We start from the raw sequence: 14,050 nt of genomic DNA on the forward strand, positions 1-14,050 counted from the left end.
TCTTAGTCCCCATCCCCAAAATAGTGTTTGCATTCCAACGTGATTATCGTACATGTTAGAGTTTGAGAAGCACTGGTTTAGACCTCCAGGCTTGGTTTACACTTGACCCTGTTCCTCGGCTCTGAACAACAGAGGTAAGGAGACTGATCAGCAGTGACAGCCGTGTCAGGGATAGGATCTGTACCCAAGGATCCACTCAGACACTTTTCACTATCCTCAAATCCTGCCTGCACAGGAAGCCAGGCACTAAAGATAGGCTGCCTGAAAGAGCCATAAGGACATAAGGAACCTCTGCAAGCCGTTCAGCAGGGTGAAAAAGGGTGGAACAGGAAAGGGAGGAAAGCAAGTTCCTGGATTCCAAAAACCACAGTTTGTCTAGGTGCTACTTTCTCCCTTATTTAGCACATAGCTTTGTCATGTGACATCCCTTCGCTGACCTCTTTTCCTTGTGCATTTTGCCCCACATGAAAAAGTCACCATCTAAAATTTTTCTCCACGAATTAGAAACTTTAAGTTGTCAAGGACTCAATGTGCCTGTTCTCCAACAGTTTCTGGCAGTTCTCTGCTTTTATGGTGTAGTCATGGTGAAACCTGAGTCATCTGAAGATGGTGCCAGTGCCAAAGAACTGGAGAAGGAGCTGTTGACAAGCCAGGGTGGTGAGGAGCTGGGGAAGATCCGTAACTGCTGCACTGCGGCTCCCATCCCGCTGGGACAGGAGAGCCACCCCAGTCCTAATTGTTTTTCTACAAATTGCTCCCAGCTTTACAGTCTTAATGAATACCGTCCGGAGGAAACGTGTTTAGAGACAGCCCAAATTATAAAGCATCACCCTAGATAATTGTTCTTCGCAGTTCCAAGTAGCAACACCTAACTGTTGAGTGTGCCAGAATTCCTTTCTTGCTTTTTTTTCAACTGAGAAACCACAACATTTTCCTGGAGAGGCAAACAAAATACCTTAATCTGCGTTTTAAGTAAAAACAGTTTTTCTACTGTCTTTTCACATACATTAAACGACTCGCCAGAAAATACCTTGGTTTGGCCTCTGTGTGTGTGCATATGTGTGTGTTTGCCATTTCTCTAAAATTATGACTCATAGTCCGGGGGACAATGATTGATTTTTTCCCCACTTCACATAGCTGCTCTGAATTTCTCCTCACAAGGATGGGCCTGTTTATTCACTCCGGGCATCGCTGGTAGAACGCTAGTGTAAACAGCCCGGCAACCCGGTGGGCTGGGGAAGTGGGCGCCGTGTGTTCTGCGCGGGGAGCAGGGATGCCGGGGCCGGGCCGGGCTCCACCGCATTTAGAGACCGCTCTCTGACCCCCCCCCCACCGGGATTTTCGATGCCGGCGGGAGCCGCGAGAAGCGCCATTGTGATGCCGGTGGGAGGGGTGGAGCCACCAAGCCCTGTCTCAATTTAGACTTCTCACTCCGCTTTTAGGCGCGCCCATTTCAGATTGCTAAACTCCAGAGTCAGGGGAAAAAAAAAGCGGGGAGGAGGTGGAAAGCCACACCCCGCGGCGCCCGCGAATTTCCCCAGGAGTCGACGGTGGCCCAGGCAGACGCGGCCGAGATGCGGGGCTGGGGGCTCCTGACCGCCGCCCACCTCCTGTGCGTGTGGACCTCGGTGCTGGCCGCGGCCCCCGGGTAGGAGCGCGGGCGCGGGTGCGGGCGGCCCGGCGGGCGGAGGGGGCGGCGGCTGTGCGGCCGCGGCCGCGGGTGGGAAGCGGCCCCGGGGCGGCACAGCGCAGCGCAGCGGGGCACGGGCCGGGAGGGTAGACCGGCTGTCGCGGCAGCTGGGTTCTCCGCGGGACAGTGACATTCTCCACCCGTGCAAGTTGTTGCAGCATCTTTCTGGCCGTAGCGACTTTCTAGGGAGTCGTTTTAGTTCTAGTACACGTTGCCTCTGCCTTTCCCTCCACATTCCCCCCCTCCCCCGCAAAGAGCGTGCCTTTTCCCCCCGAAGGCTTGTGATGTGTTTTTCCTAATCGAGGTCTCTCAGCGGCGGCATTGGCAAGGTGTGGCTGAGGCGAAGTGGTTCCGCTGCAGACACCGTAGGAAGATAGCGAATGAGACACCCACATTAATGCAAAGTGCCCCACTCCTACGGGTTTTTGCTGCTGAGCCTTTTTTAACCCTCGGCTTGGGCAGAGAAAGTGCTGTTTTTGCTGACTTTTATGCACGGCTACACCTCGACGTTTTACCACTGGTCGTTTAATTTATGATGGTATGTTTCAATCAGTGGTATTTGTTAGGTGATGTTTCCTGGGGCAGATGCCCATGGATGAAGGTTTGATTAAAAACCGCAAATTTGTGTGTGTGTGTGTGTGTGTGTGTGTGTTTAAGCCAAGAAAAAAAAAAAATCACGCTGGGATGAGGCTGGCTGTAAAGGAGTTTAGAAGCTTGTACGTTGCCAGTAACTTCTGCCGGCCTCAGCGTAAGCCATTCACACAGGCTCATCCTGCGCTGTCTGTGGTTTATAAAATGGAAATAATAACACATGCTCTCCTCTAGTGGTGCAGGAATTACTGTATTAAGGTTGACTCATGGGAATTCTTGTTTCAGAAGGGTTTCAGTGCAGTTGCTAAATGGTCAGTGGGGCCATGTTGGAATAATTGGAACAACTGCAGTTGGCGCAGTATGAAGTCTATTTCACTATCTGTGGAATTTGAGCATCGGAAAAGAATGGAGATGTAAAGATAAGAAACTGTGTTTTTCTCTTCTTGGGGCCTCTTTAGGCCTAGGTTTCTGGTGACGGCCCCAGGGATTGTCAGGCCTGGAGGAAATGTAACCATTGGGGTTGATCTTCTGGAACACAGCCCCCCCCAGGTCACTGTGAAGGCAGAGTTGGTCAAGATGGCAGCCAACCTCACGGTCTCTGTCCTGGAAGCAGAAGGAGTTTTTGAAAAAGGTAAGATAAACAGCATGAAGTCTTACCCTTCTGTAGTAGTAACTGGAGTATATTAATAGAGCCATGTGTTAGGTAGGGTAACCGAGAAACCCCAGAGTCGCAGTGTTTCATGTAGTACGCTTTTAATTTTTGCGCATGGAGAGTCCAAAATGGTGTTCCCGGATACTTTCCCAAATGGAGATGCACAGACCCAGGTTCCTTACACTTTGTGGCTCCCTCATCATCAACATGTGGCTTCCAAGTTTGTAGGGGAGGAGCATGGAATTCTCATGTGGGAGGTTTTTATAGGATAGGCCTAGAGGAGGCTCATATCACTTCTGTTCCTCTTCTGATGGCCACATTTAGCTGCAAAGGGGACTGGGAAATGTAGGCCAGTGACAGCCCAGAGGGGGAAATGGGTAAGGTCAACAGGCTGAGGCAAAATTGTATTTATATATCGTTCACATAAACCATATGTAACCATGTTTTTTTAATATTTATTGAGTGCTAAGGATTTTATTAAGTAGGCCTGTGGAAAGGAAAAGAGCTACACAGTGTTAAAAGTTCAGTATTATGGAATATTTCTTAATTTTTAAAGTACAGGAAAAAAATTATATAAATGTGGAAGTCATTGTAAAAGAACCCACATCTCTTAAATTTGGATTCAAATCTGATTTAGGATTAAATTGGGTCAATGAATGTCTTCTTTTTTAATATGGAGGGAAAAATGGGGCACCTGGGTGGCTCAGTGGGTTGGGCCTCTGCCTTCGGCTCGGGTCATGATCCCGGGGTCCTGGGATCGAGCCCCTCATCGGGCTCTCTGCTCTGCAGGGAGCCTGCTTCCTTCTCTCTCTCTGCCTGCCTCTCTGCCTACTTGTGATCTCTGTCAGATAAATAAAGAAAAAATCTTTAAAAAAAATATGGAGGGAAAAATAATTTTAGGGGTAAATACTTAAGCCTTTTTCCATTAAAATAAACATTTATTGTATTTTTTCTCTAATTGAAAGAGTAGTATATACTCAGTGATTACATCCTGGAAGTAAAGGAAATAAACCAAATCACCCATAATCCTACTTCCTAACTATAAACACAGTTAACTAGAAGCATGTTTAGATATTTCATCAGAGGGCAGAGATTGTGGCATAAATGCCTACAGTGTTAAGAGTTATCTTAAAAAATTAATGTAAGAGCACATAATGAAAGGTGGAAGGGATTCCGCAATAGTTCATCTTCTAAATGTTTATCCTCTACTAACATACAGAAATTAACACCATCATGAAAAAAGGTAAAATCAAATTTTATCTGTATCTGTGGTTTTTTTTTTTTTGTTTGTTTGTTTTTTTGTTTTTTCTTCCCACTGGAGGTCGACTGACTAGGGGAGTAAAGTTTGGGATGGAAGCTAAGAAGAGTTCATGCGTATCGGAGCCAAGCCTCTTTGTCTTTCCTAGGAGTTAATGTCAGGAAAGTTAGAGGCCTTGTTTCCCTGAAGAGGAAATGTAGCTTAGTGCTTAAGACCTGAGATTGTCTTAGCACCGGTTGTATGATCGTGTGCAGTTACCTGTCTGTTCTGAGCCTCAGTTTCCTCACCTGTAAAGTGAGGATAACGAAACTTACATTCCAGAGCAGGTATAAAGTGAAAGTTAGTATCCAGTGCCTATGCGGAATTCAACACCTGCTGTTAGTATTTTCCATAGTCATACTGAAGAAGAACATGCAGGATGTATTATTTCCTTTTATATAGAATAGACTTCTGTTTTCGGTATTGAACTATTATTTCTGAAAATGAATGAATGAATCCTGGTTTTACAATGATGGCTAAAGAAAATACTGAAATACTAAGTTCGAGCGGACATTACTTAATGTAGTTGCACAGTCATTATTTATCCACTAAGAGTTGTCATTTTGGCTCTACTAGGGCAGTAGTTTTACTGCGTTGCAGAGGTCCAGAATAACATGGAGGATTTTGATAAATATTTGGGCTTTGCTCCGATGTTTGTATACTCTTATTTTAGAATTTCTACTGCATTATCTTTCTGTAATCTCCTTTATCAGTCTTTTCTTTTTTCTGCAAATAGTACCAACACTGTTGAGGGGAATGGGGAGGACTCTGGCTCATTTTAAACCTTTTTTCTGAGATTTTTCTTTTGAGAAGAGAGTTGGTCCCATGTCTCTAGGAAGTCTAAAATGCTCAAGACTGGGTCACACTATACTATCCTGAGGGCAGCATGAATCTTTGAAAAAGAGAGAGAGAAAATGCGTTTCTTCTAGAGGCTGTTTTCTGACTCTGCTGACATAGAGTTTCATTGAAAATACCATTTCTGGGAGCACTCTCTCCCTTGCAAAGGAGAATGTTACTCCGTTATCAGAGGCTGTGAGTCATTGTTCTCAAAGCAGATGCTTCCTGTAATGTTAGGACTCAAGGACCAAGACACTTTTTTTTTTTTTTTTTTTTTTTTTTAAATCTAACTTCTCCAGTGGCAGCAATATGTAGACAAATGAGTATTTTAAATCAATGGGTCTTCTAAATCCAGAGATCCTCCTAGGATCCATTTTTTTTTTTTCCCTCCCTTGCCACATAAACACAAACAAATAAATACATTTTAGGTCTGATTATGTCATTACTTTTTTATGAGGGCCTCCAAGAAAAGGTTGCTTCTAATAAAGATTCATCATCCAGTAGAGCTGGGTAAAGAGAGGTATTATTTCTGAGCGGCTGTTTCTAACAGTCTGTTTTAGAAATTCCTGGGGGCAGAGCAGTGTTTCACCATAACCAGAATGCATTGGTAGCTTAGTTTGTGTCAGAAATGGTAATAGCTAAAGGAGTCAAATTGCCAAATATACTTTAAAAAAGGAATGGGTGAAATTGGTGAAGGGGATTAAGAGTGCACTTATCTTGATGAGCCCTGAGTAATATATGAAATTGTTGAGCCATTATATTGTACACCTGAAACTAGTATAACACTGTGTGTTAATTACGCTGGAATTAAAAAATGAAAAGATATAAATGAATTAAAAAAAGAAAGAAGATAGAAAAGTTTGGCTTGTCCTCAAGGAAGAGTTCATTTATTTATTTGACAGATATAAGGAAGATTTTATTTACATTTCCATCCGTGAGGCCAGCAGCATTGATTACATTATAGCTTATTAATTTTTATTATTTATTTATTTACTTATTTGTGTATTTTAAATTTTTTATTTTTATTTTAATTTTTATTATTATTTTTTAAAGATTTTATTTATTTATTTGTCAGAGAGAGAGAGGAGCGAGAGTGAGCACAAGCAGACAGAGTGGTAGGCAGAGGCAGAGGGAGAAGCAGGCTCCCTGCTGAGCAAGGAGCCCGACGTGGGACTCGATCCCAGCACGCTGGGATCATGACCTGAGCCGAAGACAGCCGTTTAACCAGCTGAGCCACCCAGGCGTCCCTAAATTTTTTATTTTTAAATTAACATATAATGTATTATTTGCCCCAGGGGAGTTTATTCATTTTTAAATACGTCTCTCCACTTATTGGGGATCAATTGTGAGTTTTCTTGGGTGAACGGCAGCCCTTTAGAAAAGTGTTTCTACTAGACTTTGTGGCATTCTGTCAGGGTATATTAATGCATCTTCAGTGGAGAGATTCAGACGCAGAAGCGTGCTTGCCCTTATCACCACCAATACCTTCACCCTCATCGTCACCATTACCACCAGCACCTTCATACTGAACAGAGCTAGGTTCAGAGTCTTCTGTCTCATAAAATAGTTAAGTGGACCCAATTAACAAAACATGGTAAAAGTTCAGCAGGTGGAAATTACTAGAGGAAAGACGATGAAGTCACTTTTGAAATTAAATCAGATTTGAAATCAAATCAGACGGCATGCTGGGTGGAGAGTGAGTCTGTTCCTTTATGTCTTTCCTTCTTGGTTTTTATCTTTTCCATTAGTGAGAGGTTGCCCTGGAGTTCCATGCCAGATCAAGGAAAAAAGTTGAAGAACATTTGAATTCATGGGTCATAAGTGGGAACTATCTTCTCATCTGTGAAGCCATATGGAATGATTGAATTATTTTTAATGTCCTTGAAATTGTTATTTCTGCCTTATGCCCTTATGCTTTCTACAATCTGAAATGTTCCTGTGTAAACTTTCAGTGTTTCTCTTGAGTAAGAATATGAACTCCCCCTTTCCCCTCATTAATGAATTCATTGTCGGTGGTTCACGTAAACCTGATTTAAGAAAAAACCCTAAACAAAATGTCAGCGGAAGCCGTGGGTGCTCTGCAGGGCATCTTGGTTGAGTGTCTGCTGGTTGGGATGCATTGTTTAATTATTTATTGGGCCAGGCCTACTTCCATCTTCCCACTGATGCATTGGCATGAGGCATACTCTATGAGGGAGTGTGTCTATGTCCTTTAGTAATTGCTTTTTCTTTTGCTCTAAAATCTTGGAGAGTCAAAAAGTTTAACTTTTTAAGAGTTAAAAATTCTTCTTTGTCCTTTATTGTCTTTCTTTCCCACATTGACAAGGGGGTCTTTTATTTTCCATCTTGATCCAGTAAGGGTGGGAAATCAATGCTTCTTCAGTTTGAGCTATTATCTGAAAGACTTAAAAAAATCATCCAGTTCAGTTCGGATGGCTTTCTGGTGGAAACAAAGCTCTGGAACATACGTTTCATGGCTTGTAGATCAAAATCAGTCCTGTGGTTTTTACGAGAGTAGATTAATTAGTGTAGTGTGTGGGCAGATCTCCCAGGACAGGTTTTCACAGGCAGCTTTGTCAGGAGAGCTGAGTCTGAACTTGTAGGTATGTGAGAATTATTTTTAAAGGGTGTGGCCTCTTCATTCACATGTCTTTGGTATTGTGATATCTATCTATCTATCTATCTATCTATCCGAAAGATAAAGGACCACAGTGTAGTCATGAAGCCAGGCTACCTGAGAGTCCATTAGTGGTTGTATGGTTGTGGGCAGTCATGATCTCACCGGGCTTCAGTTTTATTATCTGGAGAATAGTGGTTCCTGCCTTATGCAATTACAAGGCTATTGTACGGATTGAGTGAGGTAACATGTTGAAAGCACTTAACACATAGGAATTATTCAAGAAGAGGATAGCTGTTGTTACCCTGTTGTTATTAGCTATTGTTATTAGAAAAGAATAGCAACAATCATGACCGAGGCAGTTATTAATCATCAGTTGGGGTGATCTTGAAGTGGGAACCCTGTAAAAGGCACATCACTAGGAGGGGCTGGGAAAGGGATTTAACATATTAAATATTGAATTTCCTTATAGTGCCAGGGACTTAATGCACAATACTTAACGTCAGTAAGCTTGTGAGGAAGGCACTATTATCTTCATTTCAGAGATGAAGAAACTGAGGCTAAGAGAGAAAAAAAATAACAGAGTTAACAAGCTAAATAGTGAAGCCTGCATTTGAAGTTGGTTCTGTTGGTTCCGAATTTGAAGGTTGAGATCGGATGGAAGAGTATGACATAGTTTTTGTTTGTCTTACTTTGGGATATTGATACAATGTTCTATCAGTCATCTTCTTATAAAATTATCATCACATTTGCTTGGGGTGATGTAGTCCTGGATCTAACGAAATCCAATCTGGATCTGAAGAATCACAAGGCAGTGCTAGCTCTCTACCCACTTTCCTTGAGCTTTATAGAATGCAGGATCTGGACGGGACCTCAGAGATAAGCCAATTCAGTCACCTAATATATGGCCAAGGAGACTGAGGGCTGGTGTTTGATGATTTGCCCAAGGTGAAATCACTTATTGGTAGCAGAGCTGAAGACCTCACACATCCCTAAGTTTGCAGGCCAGTGCTATTTCCACTCTAGGAAACTTTCCTAACATATGGAGAACTGTGTGTAAGACCTTAGGATATATTTGCAAATGTTGATTTTTCTGATATGAAAGAAAATAAGGCTAACTAAGGAGTTTTAAAATGCTTACCTGCATATTTGTGCAAGTTTCTTATTTCAGCTCAAGGTGGAGTTGCTCTTTATGGACTAATGATTCTGCATCGAGCGGGGGCTGGGCGAGGAGCCTCATGGATCTTTCTAACGCTAAATCCTGTTTCTGGGTTTTTCACTGTGTGCGTTGTGCTTATGCACAGCACAGACTCAGGGTGCCTGGCTGGCTCAGTTGGGGAGCATGCAACTCTTGATCTCGGGGTTGTGGGTTCGAGCCCTTCATTGGGTGTAGAATTGGCTAAAAGTAAAATCTTAAAAAAAAATGCCAGGGCCACCCCTTTAAGACATGGGTAAGGTCTAGGAATCTACATTTTGTTTGAAGCAGTCATCACAAGTGATTCTTAGCCACATTAAAATGAAAACGACTGCTTTTTACTATCTCATGAATGGCTCCTGACCAAGTGTTGGAAAGCCTGAGAATGGGAGGCGTGCCTTTGCACGTCTGTGGTGATTCATGGCAGCTGAGCCAAGTCCCCTCCCAGACTTCTGTATTTGCTTTCAAGCAGCCCCCAACTCTAAGCATGGGTGTTCGTTTTAAGCAATGAAGAATCCTATTTTGGGGTTTGATTTATGAATCAGTGATTGAGTGAAGCTGAAAGAAAACTTACTGATTCTTTAAACTCCAAGTTAAACATGTGCTGCTCCTTTTCTAACACAAAATGAGTCACTGTCCCAGTGACTCACAGAGGGGTTGTGGTGGAAATAGAAATCAGATCCTGTAAGAATTTGGGCTGGGTTACTGTTTGATCCTTTATGTTGCTAAGAGGGCTTTACAATGCTACAACTAGTTGTTTGCCCAATGACATTTTCCTCCACTAATTTATTATTTCCTGATTATTTGTTGTATGTGATTGTGGATGAGTGGGGGCAGGTGGGGAATAAGAGAAAGGTAGGATTAGAAAAGTTTCAGAGGTTCTAGAAGGATAATATATATTTTAAAGTGCAGAAGGCCTGACTTTTTATTTCTTGTTTTTATATAAAGAATTCAGTGTGGTTTGTAAATAGTGCTTCTTGTGTATGACCTTGTGCTTGGTGGTGTTGCCTTTTACATCCAGAGCTATACAAATGTCCATTCATACGTGTTCCACTCCTGCTGATATATTTGGCATTTAGTGGGAACAGTCATTTCACATACTAGGGGAGGGAAGGGTGTGCCGGGAGGAAAGAGCTGACGGCTGGGAGTGGCAGCCATGGGGGGATAGAGGTTTGTGTGTCTGTTTTCTGAAAAGATGCTACATTCTGCTTTAGATATAAATTTGGGGAGACATCCAGGTGGAGATGTACAGCAGATAGTTTTGAAATTGTACCTAGGGAGAGAGTCTAAAGCATTGTTTTCACACAAGCAGACAATTCTTGGAGTCTTGGTGGGAATGCATAAGATGTACAAGAGAGACAAAACTTATTGGAACAATACTGGTGACAGAAGCTTGGAAGAAGGAAAAGAAATCAGTGAAATGGATGAGTGATGAGCGGCCAGAGAAAGGGATAGGTTGAAGATGGTGAGATGTTTCAGAAGCCAAGGGAAGAAAGTTGTAAGAAGGAAAGTTTTGTTAGAGCTGAGTGTCCCAGAGGGTCAGAGAAGAGAAGAGAAGAGGAAGACAGAGAAAAGGACATTGGGTATCCTTAAGTGAATGGTTTTAAGTTGAACGTTGGGAGCCAAAGCCAAGTTAAGGAAATAAACAGGTAATGAGAAAATATGAGAGTGTAGACTACTCTTTACCGAAATTTGACAGTTGAAAGGAGAGAGGTAGATACTCTCTTAAAATGCCCAGTAGAGAGGTAAAAGTCATTGGTGCAAAAGGAGGGGGTGGATAATTCATGGATAAGAAGTCCTGGGATCAGGATTAGGAGCACAGGTAAGTGGATTAATCCTTAAAACAAACAAACTTGTACTTTTTGTTTTGATGCAAGAAAGAGATTGAAGAGAATGAATAAAGGAAGAAATATTTTGAGGTATGGGCTTGCAATGAGGAATAAAAATTGGAATACAGTTTCAGGAAAAGTTTGCAGTAGTTATTTACCTGCCTCTAAATTTTACACATTTGGTCATCTCTTCATAGGGAGTGGGGATATACATAATAAGTAGTAGCCCATTGGAAAGAGAAACACAGAATGGAGATACTCCCTTGTAGCCAAATAGATCCCTGCTGGTTTGTGGGATGTTGGAATGCAAGGGCGGATACTTGTATTGGTATCAAGGAAAGGAACACAGGAACACAGGAGAATAGAGAAGAGAAAGGGGCATTGGTTGTGGTAGTGTGCTTCCACTTGAAGCTTGAAGGAATTGGGTAGTTATTTTATTATTGCCATGGGATTGTCAGCATGAGTAGGAAGTGGAATTGTAATTTATTATTATCTCTTGGCCTGGGCTAAGGTGATCATCAGATCAAAGGTGCAATGACAAAACTTGAGGAGAAGGAAATTATAGTGGGTTCTGGTCTTACTCTGTCTTTTCTACTCTTCATTTCTCTTAGGAAAATTCCATGACTTGACTTTCTTTCTTTGCAAGTGTGAGGGTGAAATTGGCCAAAGAAAATTTGGTGGAGGGAGTTTGGTGGGGAGTAGTGGGGAGGTCCTTGGGTCTTTAGTTTTGAAGAAGTGACTCATGAATTAATCTAAAAACCAAAATGGTAAAGAGCTTAGAAATAAACAGGGAGTTACATTCTCTTAGGAGTACTTGGTAGCTTCCTTTTGGCAGGGCAATGCTGGGAATTTACATTTATGGAAATGTAGATGGCAGAAATGATTTAGTATTATAAATGTAAATTTTGCTGTAATCTTGTTAAATCTTCTCAGAAATGTAGTTGAGACAGGGCATTACTACTTTGAGAATTCCAAATATTTATTAGGCATCAAATTATATATGGCACAATATTGGGTGGCATAAATATTGGGCTCTTCATGGGGATGCAAAGTAAATTTCTTTTCATGTGCCATCTCAAGTTGATGGTAGAGGCTCCTTGGAGTGCTCTGTTGATGGTGTCAAGGTGAAGTCCGGGTTTACCAGAACAGAGAGTAGATGGATTAGCTGTGTCTGCCATGGGCGTGGGGCTAGGGAGTGTTTTATGAATGCTGTAAAGACAGCTGTTGGGTTGAAGAGGGATGGACTTCTACAGGGCTACATGGGGCTTGAGGTAATCACAACATGGATGAGAGAGAAAAGGTAGAAGAATGGGTGTGTTCAAATACTACCATGAGAGTGCACTAAGTACAGAGGAGGGACAGGGAGAAAACATGAGATTTTGTTGGGACCAATATTTTGGAAGTAATATCCAGGTCTCTTCTGTATAGTTTGGGTGGCATAGTGAGTCGGACTCAGGGCTCTAGAACCACACTGGAATCGAACCCTTAGCACTACCTCTTATTACCTAAGTGGCCTTGGGCAGGTCACTTCATTTCATCTAATCTCAGTTTCTTCATCTGTATGATGGCAATAAGAATAGTACCCACGTTAGAGCATTGATGTGAGTATTAAATGAGATAGTACTTCAGACCTGTGCTGAGCAATATGGTAGCCACAAGCCACCTGTGGATTTTGAGTGCTTAAAATGTGGCTTGTACAAGTTGAGATGGGCTGCAAGTAAAAAATACACACTGGACTTTGAATACTTAATACCAAAAGATGCGACAAAACTGAATTTTTTAAAAACTGATAAGTTTTTAATATTGATTATACCTTCAGGGGTAATATTTTGGGTCTATTGGGTTAAATAAAATATATTATTAAACTTAATTTTATCCATTTCTTTTTTTTTTTTTAAAGATTTTATTTATTTGACAGAGAGAGATCACAAGTAGGCAGAGAGGCAGGCAGAGAGAGAGGGGGAAGCAGGCTCCCTACTGAGCAGAGAGCCCGATGCAGGGCTTGATCCCAGGACCCTGAGATCATGACCTGAGCCGAAGGCAGAGGGTTAACCCTCTGAGCCACCCAGGCGCCCCTCCTTTTTCTTAAGGCGCCCTTCTTTTTCTTAAGTGTATTGCCTTAGAACATTTATCATATTGTCTGGCATATGGTAAACATTGGAGAATGTCAGCTGTGTCGTACCTAGCATTTCCTAGTATCACATGTTATTATTGATGCCGTGCAGCTGTGGCATCAGGCCAGGTCTCTGTTGATGGCAGTTTGATTGTGACTCAGCTGGGCCTTCAACCTTACTCCTTATCCCTTGAGAAAGGAGGAGATCTTTCTAAAAAGAGCACCATCCCATAGGGGACAGTAAACTTTTCCAAAAAGGCCAGATGGTAAACATGGTAGGTTCTGCTGCCTTATGGTTTTTGGTGTTTGTCCTTGTAGGTGCAGAGTAGCTATACAGATAGTGCGTAGTAAATGAGTGTGCTCATGGAACGTTACGGACCCTGAATTTGGAGTTCATGTAATTTTCATGTCATGAAATATTTTTTTTTTCCTTTTCCCTGCTATATAACAATGCAAAACCATTCCTAGTTGATGAACTGTAGGAAAGTTGGTGTGGGCCATCTTTGGCTCATGGGTCTTAAACTGCCAACCCTGCTATTGTAAATGCCCAGACATTCAGTAGCCCAGAACCTTGTTTGACTCTTGGTTTTTCATCTGTTTTGAACCCAACATTTAGTTTATACTGTAACATTGTATTTATTTTACTTTTATGGGTTTTGTTTGACCTGTTGATACTCAGTGGTCTAACTGGAGCAACACATTATTTAGGAAACTCCTGTTTATTGGGATGTTTGTAAATAAGGAGAGGCAGGAGAGAAAAAAAAAAATTAAAGGAATGTGTAAGAGGCCAAAGGAGATATTTTTGTTTTGTTTTACTCAAAATGCTTGTCTTTTCTGTATAGATTGGATGCACTGAAGAGTTACTTAGCTTTACAGTGACAGTAAACTGTGAAGCAGAAGCAAGTTTTAAGGTTTTGTCTTCCACGGATTTGTAGGGGGAAACCCCATTTCTCGCTTTGTCTCCCTGTGATCAAAGAAAATGCTGAACAATGAGAGAGTATTTAATAACTTGGTAAGGAGGTCCAAGTTTTCAGCCAGGATAGTGATATACTTTAGTTTATATTACTGAATAGCAGAGAACTACCAAAAACAATTAAGCAGTAACTATTAAGTCAGACATATAAATGTATATGTATGTATATATTTGCATATACATACATATACATACGTACATATACGCATATATATTTATATGCATTTAGTGGAAAAGCTGTTTGTTTTTACCCATA

General features: G+C 41.8%; 1 protein-coding gene across 1 annotated transcript in view; it reads left to right on the forward strand.

The window, feature by feature from the left end:
• Positions 1-1,427: 1,427 nt before the first annotated feature.
• The window catches only part of CD109 (CD109 molecule), a 138,272-nt gene continuing 125,649 nt past the window's right edge, over positions 1,428-14,050 (forward strand). Inside the window, exons 1-2 of the mRNA XM_044254700.1 lie at positions 1,428-1,648; positions 2,740-2,912. Of these exons, the coding sequence (XP_044110635.1) occupies positions 1,575-1,648; positions 2,740-2,912 (247 nt within the window). The 5' untranslated portion in view covers positions 1,428-1,574. The remainder of the gene's footprint in view (positions 1,649-2,739; positions 2,913-14,050) is intronic.

The sequence above is a fragment of the Neovison vison genome, chromosome 1 (genome assembly GCF_020171115.1).
Source record: "Neovison vison isolate M4711 chromosome 1, ASM_NN_V1, whole genome shotgun sequence".
Taxonomy (NCBI): Eukaryota; Metazoa; Chordata; class Mammalia; order Carnivora; family Mustelidae; genus Neogale; species Neogale vison.